General features: G+C 35.1%; 2 protein-coding genes across 3 annotated transcripts; one reads left to right on the top strand and one right to left on the bottom strand.

Annotated features, from left to right (window-relative positions):
- Positions 1-5,166: 5,166 nt before the first annotated feature.
- LOC119054074 (olfactory receptor 5F1-like) lies at positions 5,167-7,824 on the bottom strand. Of its 2 annotated transcripts, XM_053659212.1 has the most exons (2): positions 7,802-7,824; positions 5,167-6,106 (listed from the first exon to the last, which is right to left on the bottom strand). In XM_053659212.1, the coding sequence occupies exons 1-2, from the start codon at positions 7,822-7,824 to the stop codon at positions 5,167-5,169; spliced, it is 963 nt and encodes a 320-aa protein (XP_053515187.1). The 2 variants fall into 2 exon arrangements, with proteins under 2 accessions (XP_053515187.1, XP_037007799.2); XM_037151904.2 differs by lacking the exon at positions 7,802-7,824 and having other exon boundaries at positions 5,167-6,111.
- Positions 7,825-16,439: 8,615 nt separating this feature from the next.
- On the top strand, positions 16,440-17,463 carry LOC119054075 (olfactory receptor 5AS1). Its single transcript, XM_037151905.2, has one exon. The coding sequence runs from the start codon at positions 16,489-16,491 to the stop codon at positions 17,461-17,463; it is 975 nt and encodes a 324-aa protein (XP_037007800.2). The 5' UTR covers positions 16,440-16,488.
- Positions 17,464-23,606: the final 6,143 nt, after the last annotated feature.

The following is a 23,606-nucleotide window of genomic DNA, read 5'->3' as shown; positions in this document are numbered from 1 at the left end:
TTTTATTGTTTGGTCTTTTGCAGTTTAGTGGTTAAAGTTTATGACCTAGTTGCTTGAATGTCTTCCAAAAATTTATTATTGCAAATATTATACTTTGCCTATCTTTTTCTATGTCAGTAATGGTGCCATGTAAAAGATGTATTTCTGTAAACATTGGGGTGCATTTTGGATTGGTGCTTCAGGGTTCTTAGGATATAATCCTAGGAGTGGAATTGCTGGGTCATAATTCAGATCCATTTTTAGTTTTTTTAGAAAATGTCATACTATTTTCTTTTTATTTATTTATTTTATTTAGTTATTTTTCAAGTACAGTTGTTTGTCTATTTCTCCCTCTCCACACCCCTGCCCCATGCTCCCCACCTCCCTCACATTTCCACCCCCCTTAGTTCTCATCCCTGTGTCCTTCATACTTGTTCCTCCAACTCCCTCCCCTTTTATCCCTTACTATTTTCCATAGTGGTTGTACCAGTTTGCAATCCCACCATCAGTGGATTAGGGTCTCCTTTTCTCCACAACCTCTCCACTGTTTGTTCCTTTGATTATGATGGTCAAAGGACCTGTGCACCCCAGTGTTCATAGCAGCACAATTTACAATAGCCAAGGGATGGAAGCAACCTAGGTGCCCATCAGTAAATGAATGGATCCAAAAAATATGGTACATATACACACTGGAATTCTATGCAGCAGAAAGAAAGAAGGAGCTCCTACCCTTTGCAACAGCCTGGATGGAACTGGAAAGTATTATGCTGAGTGAAATAAGCCAGGTGGTGAAAGACAAATACCATATGATCTCACCTTTAACAAAAAGCTAGACAACAAAACAAACAAGCAAGTAAGATATAACCAAAGACACTGAAATAAAGAACAGGGGGATAGTAACCAGACAGGAGAGGGGAGGGAATTTCAGAGGAAAAGGGGAAGAAGGGTTTAGAGGAACTAGTATAAAGGACACATGGACAACAACTAAGGGGGGGGAATAAAAGTGAGGTGGGGGCTGGGATGGGAGTAAAAAACAGAAAACTGTACTTGAACAACAATTAAATAAATTTTAAAAATAGCCCTGATTGGTGTACCTCAATGGATTGAGCGTGGGCTGTGAATCAAAGGGTCGTGGTTTGATTCCCAGTCAGGACACAAGCCTGGGTTGTGGGCCAGGTCCTAAGTGGGGACCATGTGAGAGGCAACAACACATTGCTGTTTCTCTCCCTCTCTTTCTCCTTCCCTACCCCTCTCTCTAAAAATAAAATAAAATAAGAAATAAATTTAAAAATTTAAATATAAAAGACAAATTTTATTGGAGGCTTATAAGTAATTTCACTCACAATTTAAGATTGAAAAAGATTAGTGGTGTTTATTTTAAAACATGTAAAGGACAATGATGTCCAATGTCACCCATTTTAGGTAAAAATTCATTGGAGGCTATACCCAGCAGAGCAAAGAAAAAAAAACACAAAGAAAACTTAAAAAGTGAAGGAATAAACTATGTAAAGAAGTGAAATGAAAAATTATAAGAATTAGTATTACATTTTCTCTGGGCTGATATTTAATCCAAAAATTATTAGTATGTCCTTACATCGCTGTAGAAAATGTTTAAAATTCAAGTTTCTCATGTACCAAGCCTTCAAGATTATCGATCTAGCAATAGATACTCATAACACATGGAGATTACAAAATATAATTAAAATACTTAAAATAAATAATTCCAATAGTGATAACATGCTTGTAAAAATGACTCAATATTTTAAAGATATTGTTTTATAAAATTGATCTACAAATAAAACACAATTGTAAACAAACTTTTATTAATGAACAAAACAAACAAATGAGTAAAATACAACCAGACACTTGGAAATAAGGAACAAACTGACAGGGGCCAGAGGGTTGGGGGAATAGAATAACAGGGGAAAGAGAGGAAAGGTCTACTCAAGAAACAAGTATAAAGGACACACAGACAAGGACAAAAGGGTGGGGACTGACTGAGGGAGGCCAGGGCAGGGCAGCAGAAAGCAAGAGGGGGAAAATTGGGATAACTATAACTGAACAATTATAAAAAATTAATAAACATGACAGACTAACTGTAACACTTTGGTGGCATTGTTGGGCTATATGCCCTTGGGTCAGCTCTGGCTCCTGGTGACCCTATGGATGAGTGATGTCCACACTGTTCTGTCCTCAACAGCCCTGCTCAGGCAAAGGAGACTCATGCCTAGGTCTCTCTTGGTGGGGTCAAGCCATGTCACTTTGGTCTTCTTCTTCTTCCAGCTGCCTTCTATACCTTCCAGCACTATTTTCTTCTTCTAAGAACCCTGCCTTCTCATGATGTGCCTGAACCAGGACAGCCTCAGTTGTGTCTATTTTGTCTCCCGGATATTTCAAGCTTCATTGATCTAGGACCCACACCTCTTCTGTGGACCCCGGGTAAACATAGAGCTCATCCAACGTCATATTGCAAATGAACCCACTGTTTCTCACCAGCCATTTTCAATGTACAACTTTCACATCTGTGTGTACCAATTGGGAATTAAGAGGCTTACCAGAGAACAAAATTACCAAGCCCTTTCTGAAGAAATAGGTAAGAACTACTAATGCCCTTCTGTGAAGGAAAGCTTAGTAATGAAGTCTGACACTGACTGATGAATAGAGTCTAGAGAGGTCTACACATTCATGAAAATTTAACATATTTATTAAGTGTCATTCAAGAAGAAAATATATGGGCATATGTTCAAAATTAAACAGTGGGTGAAAATAGGCTATCTTCATTCAGAAAAGGAAATGTGTCTACCTAATACAAGGGAAATAATGGTCTCATATGTGTCCTAAAAGGTTATTTGTCTGTCACACTTACAGTATTGAAAAAAGAAGATAAATGTCTGATTCTAGCAAGTGTTGGTAAGGGTATGAAACTGAGGTCTTATGTGCTATTGTTGTTGACAGTATAAATATAAACAAGAAATTGAGAAAACGGTTTGTTATATTTAAAAAATGAACATGTACATACACCTTATATGTAAGTGGTGCCACATCCAGAGTTATACCTGTATGAATCCTCTACCTGTGCAGTGAGTGACATGTAAGTTAACATTCCTACAAACACTGGTCAGAAGAGAAGGTAAATAACAATTTAACCAGGACATACTGAAGAGAAAGAATACCCCACGAGTGTGAAATTAAATGGTGCAGGAATACACACGAACATGGTAGAATGTCCGAAACAATACTGAAGGAAAACAAGCAACAGAGAAGACACACTTTGTAATATTACACTGCTAATGTAAAACCAGGTTTTCTAAAAATATAGTATTAGAAATAGAGCTGAATATATTTTTACAAGTAAAAGCTAGGGAATCATGAGAAACACCGAATGTGGTTGTCACTGTGAAGGGAGAAGGGTGATGGGAGGGGTCTCTGAGGCTTCCATTATGGCAATGCAAGGCTCTGAGTGTTTTCTCTACAGGGGGAGGAGAGTTTACAAGTGCTCATTTACTTTGTTCTCTAATTTACAAATTCACTTTATTTTAGAATAAACTGAAATTGTATATTTTACATAATATAATAATGAAGACGTAAAGAGACAAAAAGACAGAACTTGAGAAAAGTTTTTGAATTTAGTGCTTGATTCTGAGTTTCCCAAGACCACCATCAGGTTTGATGATTGATATGACACACAAAAGTGGTATGTTTACATTGTACTTGTGCTTATGTTTTATTACAGCTAAAGAACCAGATTAAAGTAACCCAGGAAAAAGTATGCACGGCTGTGTCCAGGAGAAACCAGGCCTGAGATTCCACATGTCACCTCGTAGCACAATCGTTCAAGCAGCACTTAAAGCTCCAGCTGTGCTGTCTGACAGCTCAGATGGAGTGTCACCAACCAGAAATGCTTCACCAAGTTCTGGTGTCCAGTGTTTCACTGAGGGTCAGTACATGGACATGGGGGGCTCACATCAATGTCCATGGTTACCTAGTCTCCACTTGCCCCAGCCTGATTTTCAACTGAGGCAGCTTAGCCCAAAGCTGCAAAAATAGGCATTCACTATGACTCTCACTGTTAGTATATACTGTTCAGTGTGGGCCCAGGATACAAAGATGCCCTTATCAGGCAGGACTAGCCAAGGTTTCAGAGGTTTCCTGTTGGATGCCAGTCGAGGTCCAGTCCTGTAGACCTAAGAATATTCAAAGTCGGGCCAACCAGGCTGAGTGACATGACCCTTTCCTGCACAGTGCCGGCTCACGCAGATGTTTGAAGCAGGACTCCAGCTACTAACAACATCATATTAATAACATCATACTTTATGAGATATTTACTTGTGTCAATGCAATTCTTGAATAGAGAGCTTTACACTTCTTTCATATGTTGCCTGACAGTTCCAACTTTGTGACATTCACAGGCTTTCACTTACTCTCTTTTTGGTCATGTTTAGTCACTGAAGAAAATATTGACCAGAATATATTTCAAAGGCTTACATTTCAAATTTTCACTAATTTTAATATGTAAATTACTCAAAAATTGAATAAAACAGAACATTGATTGATATTTGCTTATTTAAGGAATGTGTTAATCTTAATCATTCAAGTAAAATAAAACACTAGAAGAATTAGAAAAACAAAAAGCTATTGAGACAGTGTAACACAAGGCAAAAATTTGACATTCCCAGGGGAGGGTTTAATAAATATTCTAAGACTTTAACTAAAGAAAAGCATTATAAAATGTCAACCAATATAATCATTAAGTCTCAATAGTTTTCAAATTAAGTCTGATATATGTGACACATAACAATATTGGCAAATCATAAATGGTGAATAATAATGCATTGGGGAAAAACATATCAATAACTACAAGTATTGCCAATGGCTAGTTTTGTATCAGATTTTGACTTTTGTTGCTAAATGTCTATAGTTTTCTTTTCCAAGGCAAGATATTACTACAAACAGACCTCATTTGGGGGGAAGCACTGAAGATACAGACTGGTTTGTGTAAGGGGCATCATCGTACATAAGTTTGGTAATTTATAGTTGGGTAAATTTAAGGTAGTTTTTCTCTCTCTGTGTATATATAACTATTATACAATGTGATTACTTAAAAATCCTCTAATAAAGTACTTAGCTTTGAATCAGCTTAGGAAATGCATTAAATAGTCTGAAAGGTTTAGAAAATTAACAGAACAATCACAGGAATGAAGAGGTCCTTTTCCTTGTAATTACATCCCATAAAGCTTTCTTTACATCCTTATTCCGGAGGCTGTAGATCAGAGGATTTAACATGGGGATCACCACTGTGTAGAAGACAGAAGCCACTTCGTCCTGACCCAGGGAGTAGCTGGAAGTAGGTCTCAGATAAGTGTAGATGGCAGTGGAGTAGAATAGAGTTACAGCTGCCAGGTGAGAGGCACAGGTTGAGAAAGCTTTGTACCGTCCCTCCCCGGAATGCATACGAAAGATGGAGAGGAGAATGTAGGAGTAGGATCCGAGGATGATCAGCAGATTCCCGACCATATTCACTCCAGCAAATGTGGAAATGATGCTTTCATTCAGGTGTGTGTCAGAGCATGAGAGCTTAAAGAGTGGAGGGCTGTCACAGAAGAAGTGGTGGATGACATTGGAACCACAGAATGGCAGCCTGCTCACATAGCTTGTGTTCACCATGGAGTTCAGCAGTCCCGCTGTGAAAGCCCCTGCTGCCATTTTCAGGCAGGTTGTCTTGGACATGACCACGGGGTAAAGCAGAGGGTTGCATATGGCCACATAACGGTCATAGGCCATCAGCCCAAAGAGGAGGCATTCAGTTGTGGCCAAGGCAATGAAGAAGTACATCTGCAGAAAGCAGCCAGCAAAGGAGATGGTTTTCTTCTCTGACAGTAAATCCACCAGCATCTTTGGGGTGATGGTGGAGGAATAACACATGTCCACAAAGGACAGGTTAGCCAGGAAGAAATACATGGGTGTGTGAAGTCGGGAATCACTCCTGATTAAGAGGATCATCCCCAAATTCCCCCAAACTGTCAGTGTGTAAATCACAGAAAAGAGCAAGAAGAGGAAAATCTGTAGCTCCAGTGTGTCTGCCAATCCCAGCAGGATGAACTCAGTCACCAAAGTATAATTTGTTCTCCTCATGTATTACAAAGACAATTTTGTTGTACTTACATTAGGTTAACTGTTGTGTCTTGCAAAAGTTAAAAGGAAAAATGGAAATCTTAATGGAGACACTTGCACATGGAAATAGAAACCTAGGATAATATAGCATAATAAATAAAGCTACTGATGGTAGGGGATAATTACTGGACAAATGGACCAGAATTTGAATTCACTCAGCAATTGTGTGAAATGAACCTGGTTTCACGCCTCTCACATTCCTGGTCAAGTGCACACTCTGCCCCTCAGTTTCTGCAGCAACCAACACATATTGTTCTCTTTTTATCTCCCAGCCTACATCCAAAGTGTAAAGGATAAAAACATGCTTGTTCAGGTACCACCTATTTTCCAAAGAGTATGTAGTTTTAACTCAAGTACAGGTTTTTCCTCAAGACCATTCTGTTTATTCTTCAACTCCCAAGTTCATTCATTGCCTTCTGAAAATAACATTCATGTACCCACATAGTAAAAATTGTGACCATTTCTAATAACTAATATTTATACACCCATCATATGCTGAAGAAGCTCTAGTTACAGTATTAAAATACTGCCTTGTGGCTGACAATACCTGTCCACTTTGGTGAATGATAGCTTCGAATCCTCACAGCTTTCTCCCTGGTGTCTTACCTGTACAGTCTATTTCTTTCTTTGTTTGTCAGCAGTTCTCAGTTGTAGCTAAAAGGTTTTAAAGTATTTTTATTTTAAAATGATATGAAATGCAGTGAACATTTGAATTACCTGTTTGTAAAAATTTGAGACATCTTGTGAGTAAATACACGTTGCTCCACTTTTATTTTGTTTTCCTAAAAGCAAATTGAGTAACCATAGGGACTGTATTATAGTGCTTCATTGTGGAACCAGACCTCCGGGGGCAGAAACTTCGTCTCAAGAGAAAATAAAATATAATCCCTTGCCTATTTGTGGAGTCAAACATTGCTTTATGAGTGGTTACTGATGACTATTTTACCTAAAGTCTTTGCCGAAGTAGAAAATAATTCAGTTGCCCATTATATGCCTCTCTTTTTGTATTTTAGCTTATTCCAAGTGAGCATAGCTCATTATCAAATTATTCTTCTTTTCCATATATGTGGTGTGTGTGCGTGTGTCTATGTGTGCCCCATCAATTTTCTTGGTAATTTTACCTCTAATCCAACTTGCTCCTGGAGTGAAATTAATGAGAGAAGAAAATTAATATCAATTGTACAATATTTAAGGCAAAACTATTCCATGGGCAAATAGGACATTGAATGAAAAATGAATTTCTTATTTATGATTTTAAAATTGAGGGCTTTTTGCAATTATCTATAGTTTGCCATGTATAATGCAAAGTTTTTGCCCAATTTTTTAGGGCAAAATAAGGATGCACATTATACATGGGTAGTATTAATTTTGTGTCTATATAAATGTTTTTAAATCTTTAACTTATGCTTATGCATTAAAAGTGTAACTCTAGAAAGTAATAATCATATCTGTACATTCAAAAACAAGTTTACGATACACAAAAACAAGTATCTAAGTATAAATAAATAATTGAATTAAAAATTAAAATGAAAGATTTTTTTCATGAAATTTTAGACTACAAATGTCAGTGAATGTTATACATGGGAGTGCAATATAGACAGCAGAATATGATATTACCTATAATTCTTATCCTACAAGATAGTGAAATTACAGATTTTTTAGATTCCACATCATAAAGTAAAACAAAATAAAATAAAGCCCAGAGAGTTTATTTGCCCAGAGAACTCATTATGCAGTTATGAAGTACTATTTCACAATTTTCCATTTGAATTTGCAATTAACCTCTACAGCAGTCTTTTAGATTGGTATTATTGTTTTACATATTTTGCAGATGTGGAAAGCAAGACTTAAAGGTATCATAGAATTCTACAATGAGCAAGGTGTAAGAAAGTGGGAGAGTTTACCTAAACCGAATTTCGTGCGAAAGAATGGATACCTAGCTATTTTCTTCCCCATTGTAGTTTCCTATAACATTTTATCTTACTCACTTAGGTTGTATATTTATATGTGTATCTTCTGGAAAATTCAGTCTGCCAAACTTCAATGCAGTTAAGGTATCTCCACATCTAAGGAAAAAGTCTGTAACATCATGTTGGATGCTGTTTAGAAATTTGATTTGCGTAAAACTATAGAACACTGAAGAAAGAAATTAAGGAAGACACAAATAAATGGAAACATACCATGTTCATGATATTGGGAGAATTAGCATTGTTCAAATGTCCATATTACCCAAAGACATTTATAGATTCAACACAATCTTTATCAAAATACCAATGACATATTTCACAGATACAGAAAAAAATATTTCAAAAATGTATATGGTACCATAACCTCAAAATTTTGGTACCATATACCTCAACAATTTTGAGAAAGAACAAAGCAGGAGGGATCACAATACCTGATATCCAACTATATTATAAGGCCACTGCAATCAAAACAGTCTGATACTGTCATAAGAACAGACACATAGATCAATGGAATAGAATGCAGAGACCAGAAATAAACCCATGTCAGTATGGTCCATTAATATTTGACAATGGGGAAAGGAAAATAAAATGGAGTAAAGATAACCTCTTCAATTAATAGTGTTGGGAGATTTGGACAACTACATGCAAAAAAAAATGGAACTAGACCACTGACTTACACCATCAACCAAAATAAACTTAAGATGGATAAAATACTTAAATAGAAGTCTTGAGCCATAAATGTCCTAGATGAAAACATAAACAGGAAAATTTCAGATATTCCATGTAGCAATATTTTTGCTGATACATCCCCTATGGTAAGGCTATAAAAGAAAGAATAAAGAAATGGGACCTCATCAAGCTAAAATCTTCATGACTAAAGAAAAAATCAACAAATTGGAAAGGGAACCAATTGTATGAGAAAACATACTTGCCAATGATATCTTGGACAAGGATTTGATCTCCAAATTATATAAAGAATTCACATGACTCCACACCAGGAAGACAATCAATCCAACTTAAAAAATGGACAAAGGACCTGAACAGACACTTCTCCCAGGAGAACACACAGAGGGCCCATAGACACATGAAAGAATGCTCAACATCACTAGCCATTAGAGACATTCATGTTAAAACCACAATGAGCTACCACTTCACCCTGTCAGAGTGGCCATCATAAGCCAATCAACAAACAACAAGTGCTGGCAAGATTGTAGCAAAAAGGGAACCCTAGTGCACTGTTGGTGGGGTTGTAGACTGGTACAGCCACTTTGGAAAACTGTAGGGAATTTCCTCAGAAAACTAAAAATGGAATTGCCATTTGATCCAACAATCCCATTGCTGGGATTATCCCCTAAGAATCTTGAATCACCAATTCAAATTGATCTATGAATCCTAATATTCATAGCGGCATTATTTACAATAACCAAGTGCTGGCAACAGTGTAAGTGCTCATCAGTAACTGAGTGGATCAGAAAACTATGGTACATTTACACAATGGAATACTGCACAGCAGAAAGAAAGAAGGAGCTCCTACCTTGCTTGATAGTATGTGTGGATCTGGAGGGCATTATGCTAAATGAAATAAGCCAGGCAGTGAAGGACAAATACCATAAAACTCACCTATAGGTGGAATCTAATCAACAAAACAAACAAATGAGCAAAATAGAACCAAAGACATGGAAATAAAGAGCAAACTGACAGTGACCAGAGTGAAGGGATGAGGGGGATAATCGGGGAAAGAAGAGGAAGAAGCACATCAAGAAAGATGAATGGAAGGCTCATGGGGATGGACAGTGGAAGGGGATTGACTGTGGGAGTGGTTTGGGGACAGGACAGGGGAGAGCAACATGGAAAAAGGTGTGATAACTGTAACTGAAAAACAACAAAAATTAGTTCAAAGAACCCCAAAATTGATTTGTAACATTCCCAACTTCAAGCCTTAAAAACTGCCCCAATTGACATCTATCAAATGCATATTTATTTACAGATGTATGGAACTTAACAATTTAAAATATAAAAATACTTTTAAATTATTTATAACTGAACTATCAGAAATGTGAGTTAAGAGAGATGGAAAGAGAATCAGTATAGTGAGTTATCATAAGAGGGAAAGGGAGAATGTTTTTAAAAAAGAAGAGATTATTATTACTAAACCATAAATCAAATAAACACTGAAAAAGAAGATTGAATTTACTGAACAAGATATTATAATTAAAAACCTTGAAAAAGAGTTTTTATCAGGAAGAAGCAAAAAGAATAATAAATAAAAAATATTTCAACTTAAAAATGATCACACAATGAGTTGCATACTCAGTGTTTTAGTCAGGTTTATTGTGCCATTAGTGCTTTACAGTAAATTATCACTCTTTTTACGTACCTATTTTGGTGACTTTTGACAAACCCCGACTGTCTTATAACCACCTCCCCCATCAAGATAGTATATTTCATCCAGCCTAACAAATTCCATGATGCCCTAACAGATAGCTCCCTTCCATCTACCAGCCTCTGACAACCACTGAGATGACATCGGTGTGATTTATGTCATACTTTTACCCTTCCCAGAATGTGATCATCTTGGGTAGAAGCAAACAGTTTGTAACCTTTTGAGTCTGGCTTCTGATCCTCATTGCAATGTTTTGAAATCCAATAACATGGTTTACCTTTACCAGTTTTTTCCTTTATTTTTTGAGTAGTAGGCCATTCTATAGATGATTCCATCAGTTGATGGCCATTCAGTGTTTTGCAGTTGAAAGCAATGATGCATGTGTATATCACATTGCTGTAATTTAACAAGAAAGCTAAAAGTCATCAAATGAGTAAAATCTGCTGAACAGGGGCTAAGTATTTACATGTGTTATCTCAACCATCACCAGAGGTGGTCAATTGTCCACCTCCATCTGGTGAGGTGGACAATTATTCACAACTTACTAATTAGTAAAAGTAGAAAGAAATAAGTAGCTCAACATCTCACAGTTGTGAAATGGCAAAAAGTGACATTAAAAAAAAGTGATATTCAAACCCAGTTGCCTGAGTCATGAGCTCTTACTTTTATGTCCATTCATTCAAGACATGGTTTATTTCAGTCATTCAGATAATTGAGCAACAAAGACAAATGGAGACAACTGTACTTCAACAACAATGAAAATAAAAATAAAATTAAATTAAAAAGAGGAACGATGTATTTAAGAAAGATTTTCAATAATATGAATTAAAATTTTAAAAAAGAAAATTATAGTGCCTAAGGATTTTTCTTAATAGTGTTGAGATTCTACTTAAGAATTTTCTTATACAACTAAATGCTTTAAAGTATCTTTAAGTATCTGACAGGCATCAAAATAAATAATTTTTGACTGGTATAATTTAAGGATGTGTTGTTTTTGCTGTTGTTATTCTTTTAATCAAAATCTCCTGGTGAAGGAAACATGTGTTATTTTGTAATGGCCACATTATAGTCAATTATGTTACTTCTTCATCTTTCTCATTTAAAATAAAGCATTCAAGCCACATCTCTGGAACAAAAGTAATTGTTTATCCAAAGTCCTCCTGGGGTTGGTAATTACCTTGAGGTAATGCACCACTTGTCACAGACTACATGATAAATACCCATTCCTTCTAAGATCTATTTGTAAAAACTGGGGAGAAAATGTTGTCAGTGTCTTGTATAAAATAAATTCCATAATTCAAAATTCTAGATGGTGCTGAGGTAAGTAGCTAATTTTCTTAAACATCAACAACATGTCTTGTGTGAATATCACAATGATAATGTTGCTTTTTATATCTTGTATCTTCACTGACTCCCTGTGGGCTGGAAGAGTGGGTAGGAGATGGTGAGGGCATCGTTCTAACCTTAGCTTAACCATGCCAGTTTCCAAAATTCACTGTCTGATTCACCATGTTCTTCATTGCTATGAGGTGGAAGCTGACTGTGCCTATTTTGGAATTTGGGAAAGCCCAATGGTCTATTTAAAATGAGCAAGCTCAATTAAGTAAGCTAAGCCTCATCCATAAGACAGACCTCAGTTTCTATGGATGAGTACACATAGTTACATACAGGATGTCTATTTTGCATCTGTTCCATGTTTTGTCTGAGGCAAATCTATATTCAGAGACAAATTGTCTTTACCAATAATTAGCACAGGTTCATTTCAGAAACTGTAATTTATAATAAAGAAAGTTCACAAGCCAATAACATGCAGGATAACATCTCTTAATGGGTCTACAAAGTAATAATGTAGCCCAAATTGATGATAGATTCACTACACTATTGTTACAGGCACAGAGGAGATAAAAGACATAAGGTCCAAATTTAGTTGAGGTGTACTTTTCTATGAGTTGGCCCTCAGAAGAATCAGCTTAGCCAAACAAGAGCTGATATCCAGTTGCCAGGGTTAATTGAAAGACCATTAGTGCTGGAGGATGATAAGAGAGGCTGATGTTGGCAGTCAAGATGACCTTCTTCCAGAGGCTAATGCACAGTTTTCACCACTGGCAGCAAACTAGGCTTCAAACAATAGGAGCTAATGTCCCAAGGTGTGTGGAGAGCTATTTAGATCATCAAAAAGCAGGCTTTGCCAGACTAAACCCTCTCAATACATCTATATAAATCTTTGGTATTTGAAGCTTTAAAGTTTAAAAGTGTTGATGATATCATCCTGACATGGCCTCCCCAAAGTAAACAAATTCACCTTACGATCAGAACAACTTCACTTAAGCCATAAACAAGTCAGCAGGTCCTCTAAAAACACCATTTTATTCAGTGCCATTTCATCCTAATTTTGATGTGATGCTGGAGGAACTTACCCTTGTTTATATCAATTAGTGTAGGGTAGAACTGGTTTTGTTATACCTCATTTTCAAAGATTCAAGAACTTATCTTAGATGTCAAGTGAGGACTCACTGGAGATCAAAACAGTGTTTCTTAAGCCATAAACAAGTAGGTCAAAATTACTTTGCTTAAGTTATAAACAAGTGTATTTGAAATCATAACAAACCAATATACAACATTTCTATAATTGTCAACTCTGAGAACTTATGAGTTTAAAATCAGATGTTAACATATCAATAATCATAAAGGTATTAATAGTAATAATAGATAATAATGGATACATTTTTATGCATCTATAATGTAATGAACTCCGTAGATAGTGCTATGTTATCTAGTATTACCCTGTTTTCAACCTTGTAGTATACTGTTAGGCAGATTAAACAAAACAGAGAAATTTAGGCATATAGAAGTTCAATGATTCACAGAACATTTGGATGTGGCATCTGGGATTAAACTCAATTTTGCCTGTTTTAAGTCCAATGTGTTTAGCTGCTATAGCACAATGCCATCGGTAAAGGAGAAAGAGAGCATATTCTACATTCATACTCCAAAAAGAGCAGCAAATAAAATCCCACTCATGGGCACCAACAACCACTTTGTTAGATGATGTTTCCTTGGAAATCAGTGGGCTCAACTTATTTTAGGAGATTATTCTGATCTCAGCTCAAAGTACTGTGACAGGAATCCTTCAAGAGAAGTGAAATTGTTCTGGGATTTTATTCTCTCATTCAACAAACCCTCTAAACAGGTTTCAGTCTTCTTGGGGACTCAAGGAAGGAAAGGCAGACTCTGATGCTATAACCTGCTTATGGATATAAAATACTGATTAACATCACTAGTGGATAGACATGTTATTTGTTGGATAGTCCTGTGAATGTGACTTAGTCACCCAATCTAAAACATAAAATGTAGATTAGATTGTTTATGTTCTTTCTAGCATTAACATCTGATATATAGGTAAGATATGATAACATTCTTTTTTATATATGATAACATTCTTACAGCAGTAGAAAATATTTCAAAATCACTATATGGCCATATTTCAATACCATAGTATTTTGGTTATGAAGTGATACCTGGATTTTGTCTATTTATAGCTAGGCAATTTAATTACATCTCTATACTTCAGTTTCAACATCTGTGAGGGCAGAAATAATAATATTCATCTCATGGTACACTTTAAGGATTAAACAAAATGATGCACTTCAAATGCTTAGAAAATATTGTGACCCACTCACAAAAAATGTTAGCTGTTACTGATTGCTTTCATCATGATCAGCAACAACAACAATGCAGATACCTGGGTATTATAACAGAATAGAAAAGGGCCTTAGTTCATAGAAACCTCAAGTGAAAACTACTCAAAGAATAAAATTATGGTTTGCCTTTGTTTTGGTAGTGCTGATGGTTATAATTCATTTCTCTTTGGTGAGAATTTGTCTAGTTTTTAATTTCTAGATCTATTCATTAGTTTGTTGTTTCCAGTGAGGAAATAAAACATGTTTTAATGAACTTGCTTGATTTTAAACATTTCTCTTAATAATATCTAAGCAAATATAAAAGTTTACTAAATGATTACAAAGCTCTAGAATATGCGTGGTCTCATTTTCCCACAATAAATGATGATTCCAAATGATAAACAGGGTAGGTCTGATTGTAGAAATCAGGATGTGATGACATAAAGATGACATGATTTTTAGTAGTAGAAGCCTTTTGGAGCCCAGGTCTCCAGACATTTACTTGCTCTGTTCATATTCCTTGTTATATTCACTTCTGTACCTATGATACCAAATCGAGCTTCATAGGCAGACAAACCAGGTGACCTGGAGGTCTCAGTGTAGATGTTGTTACTCTTGTAATAAAAGCCAAGGGTGATAGCAATACCTTCCTAGATAAAATCTTTGGGGACCAATGACATAGAATCTCCTAAATTTGGTATGCTTTTATTATTGATTGATTCTTAGAGAAAACATTTTTAATAATTATTGAATTATTAACCATTAAACATGTGAGAATTCCTTATATAAGTTTAATATGGAATGTATTACAGCAAATTAATTACATGTTTTTTAACCACTGAATTAATTTTTAAACACTATTTTAGAAATAAATCTTAAATGGCATTTGCATGGGAGGGACACATGAACTTTTTTTCTCTTTTATTTTAAGTGTGGATTCCTTCACTATAGTTTCAAACATCCACTTTTCATCTTTTTTCAGTCAAGTTCACTCTTTTTAAGATCTGGTTTCCAAAGTTGCACCTAGGTGCACCTTCTCAGTGCACCTAGAAGACTGCAGGTTATTTTGGGGGAGTAGGGGAAATTCTGACATTTACAGGCATGGCAGATAAAATAGAGATTCATTATTTATTGCCTTATTATTCACTAAAGTTTTGCTCACTGAAATCACTTCCAACTCTTGGAATATTTGCTGAATATTCCATCCTTCTATAATTTATTTCTTATTTGCACCTATTCTGTTTCTTTCTTGTTTATTTCTCCTGGCTATATAATATACATTTTCTCACACTGCACCAGTTTAGAAGTCTATTAGTAACTACAGATATAGTTGTTCTCAAAAATATTTCATGTTTCTGGGACCTCACACCAGACATTGTCATGCCGTGGAGATAGGAGAGAGACATAAACTACAGAGAGGAAGAAATATAAGCACATGTTAAAATATATTAATGCTAAGCACCGCATTTGCACACAACACATGAACAAAACCTCAAAGGCTTTTCTTTATAGGGGAGTCACATGTTGTATCTTCGATGCCAGAGAGTAGATAAAGTTTGAGAAAACAATCTTACTATGTTAAGCTACTGGATAAGTAATTAAAAAGAAATACCAAGGTCAATGTATTTGTTTAGATAAGTTTTATTTAACAAATGTCACATTAGCATTTATTATGTACCAGTTACATAAATGCTCTATAACTGTTTACTAATTTTTTCCTCTAACCATTACAGAGTTGTTAAATAACTTTATGGTCACATGATCAGTCAGTATCAAAGCTAAGATTTGAATCCAGTGAACTCTTCCATAACTACTGAGCTCTTAACTGGTATGCTAAACTATCTTCCAAGATCACAGATATTCTTCTGTAGAATTATCTAGTGTACAGGTGAGCTCTTTTTTTTCTAGGATTTTTCTCAACTCTACATTATTTTACATGGAAGAATATGACTAACTTGAGGTTTGCCTCTAAGGATTTTGCCAGTTCTCTTAATTCCAGCAGGTATTTTCAACAGAGCCACATTCATTTCCTTTCGAGTTGTTAAGGAAAAAAATCCACCTCTTGATGTGCACAGCTTCTGAAGTGTTACCACATCTCAAAATGCCACCTCTGAAAATTATCCTCAGGTATCAACAATAACCTCTGTAAAGAAAATGACAAAAAATGAAAACAAACCACGTAGGTCATGAAAAATGTCACTATGATTTTATTATCTTTATATTTGTTTCTTTAGAAGGGAGAATAAAGATATTCTTGGTTTATTGGTCACTCAAGTGAGCTCATGAATTCTGACACCATCTATTTTGGATGAGGAAAAGAAAGATGTTGGAAAGTAATTATACCATGCCAACTGAGTTCCTACTTGTTGGATTCACAGACTATCCACCTCTCAGAGTCACTTTATTTTTGATATTTCTCATAATATACACACTAACTTTGGTGGGAAATATGGGCTTAATAATCCTAGTTAACATCACTTCAAGCCTACAAACCCCCATGTATTATTTCCTCAGCAACTTGTCTTTCTTAGACATCAGCTATTCTACAGCCATTACTCCTAAAATGCTGGTGAATTTCTTAACACCCAGGAGAACCATCTCTCCGTCTGGCTGTGCACTACAGATGTTTTTCTTTGCTTGTTTTGCTGATGCTGAGTGCCTTATCCTGGCAGCCATGGCATACGACCGCTACGCAGCCATCTGTAAGCCACTGAGCTATCCCACACTTATGTCCAGGAGAGTCTGCACCTGCTTCATTGTGCTGGCGTACTTCAGTGGAAGTGTGACTTCAATGGTGCACGTCTGCCTCACCTTCACGCTGCCATTTTGTGGCTCTAATGTTGTCAACCATTTTTTCTGTGATATCCCACCTCTCCTGGCACTATCATGTGCAGACACCCATATCAATGAGCTTCTGCTCTTTGTCTTGTGTGGCTTCATCCAGACTAGCACTTTTGTGGTTATATTCATCTCTTACGTTTGTATCCTCATCACTGTATTGAGCATCAGGTCCTCGGGCGGTAGAAGTAGAACATTCTCCACCTGTGCTTCCCATCTCATGGCAGTCACCTTATTCTACGGATCACTTCTGTTTACCTACTTACGCCCCGCCACCAGCTACTCCCTAAACAGCGACAAGATAGTGGCAGTGTTTTATACGGTTGTTTTTCCCATGCTCAACCCAATAATCTACAGCTTCAGAAACAAGGATGTAAAAAACGCCCTCAAAAAGATGATTAGGACGAAACTGGATTTTCAGATGAATGAGAGTTTAAGTCACTGAACAAACTTTAAGCCACGGACTGCTCCTCCAGTTTCATTTTCAGTACTATGCCGATGTGTCAACTATTTTGAATTTATTTCCAACAATAAAGATAACTTTCCAACCTCACTCTTTTAAAATGCTTTTGTCCTCTCTTATGTTCCCTTTGAAGTTATTCTATCTGAAACATTCCTGAGCTAAAACAAATAATAATCTTTACTCTCCAGTTAGCTTTGCACCTAGTTTTTTATACTATTCTTTACCATGTTGTATTGAATGTATACGGTGACATGTCTGTCAACGCACTCATATTAAAAGTTCCTTGGTAGCAAGGGATGTATATGCAAGGGATGTATATTGGTTTATTTTTCAATACCTATATAACTGGTATATGGATTATTTTGAATTATTCTTTTATTTTATTGTACTCTATGTTTTATTTTTTATTTTTATTTTTTAAATTTTTATTTATTTATCTTTAGAAGGGAAGGAGAGAAATATCAATGTATGGTTGCTTTTGGTGCATCCCCTTCTGGGAACTGGCCTGCAACCCAGGCATGTGCCCTGACTGAGAATCGAACCGCGATTGTTTGGTTCACAGGCCCATGCTCAATGCACTGAGCTACACCAGCCAGGGCTATGTACTCTATGTTTTAAAAAAGTGAAGAGAATATTGTCAACTGAGCTGGATTTTAATAATTCTTTCATTGATTTAGGGGACATGAGTTTGCATGAAGAAGCACATCAGCTTTTTTAATAGGGACCTATTTAATCTGAGAGTTATTTTTCATTTTCCAAGATAAGTTAGTTTAAAATAAGTAAACCACGATGTATTTGTAAACTATAAGTTGTTATGAGTTTATCTACCTTTGGGTCTGTAAAAGCAGCAAAATTGACACTTTGAGCCAATACTTCTTTCTTTGGGGGTGAAGGGTCAGTGAAGAGAATCCCACCCTGTACATTTTAGGGTGTTTAGCATTATATCTCTTATCTCTACTCAGTAGCTGCTAGTAGCAGTCCACCTATTTATTACAACCAAAATGTATCCAAATGTTGCCAAAAGTCTCTTCAGAGGCAAGATTTTTCTTCTGATGGAATCACTAATCTTGCTCAACACTGTTTCTGTGACCATTAGGCAAATGCAGCCATTACAGTGAAGTTACTGCCTGAACATAAACTAGAATAATAATTTGGTAAGGACATCTCAGATGTGATTTTATTAATTTTGTTCTGTATTACACCCTAATTCCTATTTCAAAGATCTACTCTGATAATATCCACATACAGAGACAATTAACACATAATTTTAATAAAATAAATATAGAATTAAAGTTTAATATGTTTTATAAAATAAACAACACCTGAGAAGTTAGAATAAAGTAGGATATTTATAACAATTACATGTAATTAGATTTACTTCTATGCTTCTATGAGGAGACAGGTTGCTGAGAAGCTGTATTATGTTTCAATCATAAAAATAATACACACAAAAAAAATAATAAAAAATAATAATACACAAAGTTAAAATACTAAAACTGGTGTTTCCTTGCCCTAGCTGGTGTAGCTCAGTGGATGAGCGTGAGCTAAAAACCAAAGAGTTGCTGGTTCGATTCCCAGTCAGGGCATATACGTGGGTTGTGGGCCAGGTCCCCAGTGGGGGCCACATGAGAGGCAACCACACATTGATGTTTCTCTCCTTTTCTTTCTCCTTCCCTTCCCCCTCTTTGAAAATAAATAAATAAAATTTTTTAAATAAAATAAAACTAGTGTTTCCTTTATAAAATTATGTGCATTTAATTGAGGTCATGAATAAAGTCTATGGGAAAACTCTGCACATTTATTTCATTGACATTGAGAATTGGGGAAGGGGAAAGGAGTGAATGGAACGAGTTGAATAATACCAATTTTTCTAGTGAGAGCAGACAAATAATTTGCAGATCATATTTAAAGAATATTTATCTTCCAAGGAATACATTTATAAATTTTTCTCAGAAATAAAAATGTTTTCTTGACACAGATGAGATAATGTTCACCGCATTGATGCATAAAGGGAAAGATAGGAAGGAAGCATTCACTGAGAACCCAACTTTCTTTTGGCTGCAAACACTGTTAAGCGTGCTGGAGAAGTCACTCCATAACTTATAAGTGACACTTTGCTATTAGTTCTAATTAAGTTTTTTTATGATATGGTAATATCTCTCATTTTGTATCTAAAGACATGTTAATGTTTTATCAGTATCTTCACAACCATATAATAATATCATAATTCTTAAAGTTTTGTACAATATTTGGATTGACCCAAGGTTTCACACTTTATTTATCTGCTTATATTAATTATAACATATTCTCTATTATGCTAAAATACCTAAGACATGCTAATGAATTAGGAGCAGAACTGTACAAAGCCATCTACAACCCTTTCCAAACACACAATGTTTATATTATTTGCATGATTTAAAAGAGGTAAATATAAAATTACATAAAAACTAATACATCTATGTGAAATAGATGCAAAAATTCCACACTGTGCACAGATCTATGATGCCTGTGGAATTATTAGACAAGAGGAAAACATACATTTTATATGAATTCTCCAAAAGGAGAGTATACAATTTAATTAATTCTATGTGTGTGCATAATCATAGCACTTTAATGTAAATGATTGTTAAAATATTTGGGGTGTGATGTCACGCACAATTTACATGAATTTTGTAATGGATCAGTGAGGTAGCTAGAGTGTGCATGCATGCTCCCACTTTACAGCAAAGAACACAGCTTCACTTATTTCATCATCAGAACATCTAAACACTTGTCTGAGCAGCATGCATAGGATTGGAACACATTTCTTTAGTTTTTGCAATGGCATTTAGTCTCTCTATATCGTGCTTTACCTAAGGTGTTTGACTTTTAGAGAACATATTCATTTTTAAAATTGCTTGATTTATGAAAGGGGTACATTTTATTAAAGTGAAAGCAGAGCCATCTACTGAATAACTATTGAGAGAACCTGCTACTCTGATTAGCCCCAGTCCCAAGATAGCAGAGAAGATGCTAATGATCCAACCTGTGGACATCTGAGATTCCATCTACACCAAGAGACACAGGTTGTGTCACCAAAATAAAAGAAAGCAGACATAAAAATGTCTACCCTCAGTGATCAGCCCTTTAAAGAATCATGATAACGTGGTCTTCTCTAGATACTCTGCTTACTCTTGCCTTTTCTGAATTGTGAGTATGTTTAGGAAGTGATAATATGGGTCTATTTTGGCTTTTGATATTTCCTATTATCTCCACACTGCAAAAACCTATTACCAGCTATTATGATTTCACTACTGTTCCCAAAAAGCCAGAAAATTTCCTAACCTGAGGTTTATTTTTTCAAATGTTCTTATTTTGTGAAAAGAGCAAAATTTTCCATAATATCTCTATTTAATCTTTGTGTATGTGTGAATGTCTGCATTTTATGCATTTAATACTTGGTTTATATAGAGTCTAAAGCTACTCATATATTTATGGCAAATTTCAGATGGAAAATGGGATAGCTGAGAACTGTAATTCACTTTAGCATTTTACAAGGAAATTTTTTTCATTCCAATCTTACATAATAATAGCTCTTGGAAATCTTTTACATCTAGTTTTATTTTATGATTCCACTAGTTATATTTTAAGAATTATTTTCAATCCCCCCAACTGTCACTATGCCCTATTGCTAACAAACCTGTGTGTGCACATGGACACTCATTCTCTGAGCACAAGACTGTTTTTGCCACAACCAGCTGCCATTTCTTCCCACTACAACTCCGGTGTGCCTGAATAAAACAGCCTTCAAATCAGCATGCTTTGTTTTTAAGTCAAACTATCTAAGCTATGTAGTTTTGGATTTTTTGGTATGTCAAAGTTGTTGTTGATGGTGGGTTTTTAAATATTTTATCTGTGATTACTGTTTGCTCAATTTTCTGTTTGTCATTTGTTTTTCATTATGTAGACAATTTTAATAAAACTGTTCAGTATACATTATTTTAAAGTATAAGTTTATGTACTTATAAATTTACATACATGTAACATAGTTCATATAACAATCAGTTATATATTTATTTGTATATAATACTCTAAAATAACATGAGCAATACTATGAACATTAAAGGATATATGAATATTTAAAATAAATTCATTTATAAGTATTATGTTAACATAACGATATTTTGTGGGCCAAGCTGCATGACAGCATATAGCAAATTCAAGTCAGGTTAATGACTGTGCACCTACAGTATGGCAAGATCATTATATTGAAAATCATTAACTCTGTTGATAGGCATTAGGTTGTGTTCACTTTTCACTACAATGATAAATGCTATACACTTTATGATCTCTCCAACCAACATCCTTATCAGTAACTATGTCCTTGATCACTCATTATTCTGTATTTTCAAATGTCTCTTTGGAGTCATAAATCAAAAAAATTACTATAAATGAATTTTATATGTTTTAAACAAATACCTTTTTTCCATCCTGGCATTTTGAGATATTAAAGTGAAAGTTGGAAAAATTGCATTTGAGCATACTATTACACTACTAAAATGTGATTTAGGTATTTGTTTCCCTAAGAGAATTCTCATGCTTACTAGTCTTCTAAAGCAGCCTCTTAGTTTATCAGGAAGGTGACATTGAGGGGTATCAAAGCCCAGCATTTAGTAATAAAATGAATCTGTGTTCTAGCTGTAATTCTAACATTATAAGAGGAAATTATACCTTGATCCTTGGTAACACTTTTTCTATTTATAGTTTTCTATTATGAGCTTGATAAAGCTATTACTAGAAATTGTATTGCCAACTTTTTGAAGTCATATTTGTTTCTGATGCATCCTGCTGTTGCTGAGTCTTGTACATCAATATCATGTCAGTTCACATATATTATGTGAAATCTATGGTAGTTAAATTGAAGTTTAATTTTTTCCTTTTCTCTTTAAATGATCAATGGGAAAATTATATGAACTCTGTTGTGTTCATTTTTTAAATGATTTGTTGTAGATAAGCAAATATACAGCAGATCAAGAGCAGAATTATATTGGAACTCAATCCTGCCTAGTTCTACTATCCTCCCATGATGTGGTGTTCCCACTACATTAAGGAGCCTTGCAGAAGAAAAAGTGTGTCATTAAGAAACACACAAATTTCCCTTTACCTCCATTTTTTAAAATTGAGCATATTTCTGGGCTATGAAACTATGAATTTATATTTTTACACTCTGGTTTTATTAACAGGTTTCTTTACGGCATTAAAAATGTTTCCTTAAAAAAAAGTTCTTGCCACTTTCAATAAGTTTTTCCCTCTTTTCCTAGAATACAGTTAAATTTGGATTGTTGTGCTTCTCAAATCCACTGATCTAAAAAATAAACAGGATTATACATAAACTATATATATATGAATATATATATATAAATCTCAGTTTGTGAGGGGTAAGCTTATATACTTACAGAATAAAGATTTTGGTTTTGATTTAAAAGTACCCTGAAGACAACACCCCAAACTCACCCAAATGAAACCCCAATGAGGTCAGTCCACTGACCTCAGTGGACTTCTGTTTCCATGAGAGCACAACTCACATATCCTTTCTTGAGGTGTCTAATGTCTAACACAGTGCCTTGCATAAAAAGCATGGTTGCTATTTTAAGCCACTAATTTTTGATGATTTGTTATAATAGCAATAGTAAAGTAATACACTACATGGTGGAGTACCTACCATTTCTTACTATTTACCACCCTATTCTTTACTCTTCTTCACAGCACTTATCATCATTGTTGGCAGTACATCAATAAGGGTCTATTTTCTTGATAAAATATAAGCTCTTATATTTGCTTGAAAGCATGACATTCTTCTTATTCACTGCTTCATCTCTAGCAAACATAACATTTTTTTTGGCACGGAGTACTAAGCAATATATTTTGACTGAATGTATGAAATTATACATGAATGGATTTATTACTATTTAACCATAAATATTGTTGCATTAGTATTATGTCATATTAAAAAACAAGTGAAACTAACTTGAATCCTACCTTTTTGAAAGCAGAAAATATTTAATATAGTTATGTCATGATAGAGATAGTTCTGTTACCTCATAGTAACACGTTGCCTCTCTTCATTTGGTTTCAGGGTTTGTTGT

This window comes from Artibeus jamaicensis, unplaced genomic scaffold (genome assembly GCF_021234435.1).
Source record: "Artibeus jamaicensis isolate MK-2021 breed Jamaican fruit bat unplaced genomic scaffold, CSHL_Jam_final scaffold_614, whole genome shotgun sequence".
In the NCBI taxonomy this organism is placed as follows: domain Eukaryota; kingdom Metazoa; phylum Chordata; class Mammalia; order Chiroptera; family Phyllostomidae; genus Artibeus; species Artibeus jamaicensis.
The sequence above is the reverse complement of the archived record's forward strand: the minus strand, read 5'-3'. Positions and strand labels throughout refer to the sequence as shown.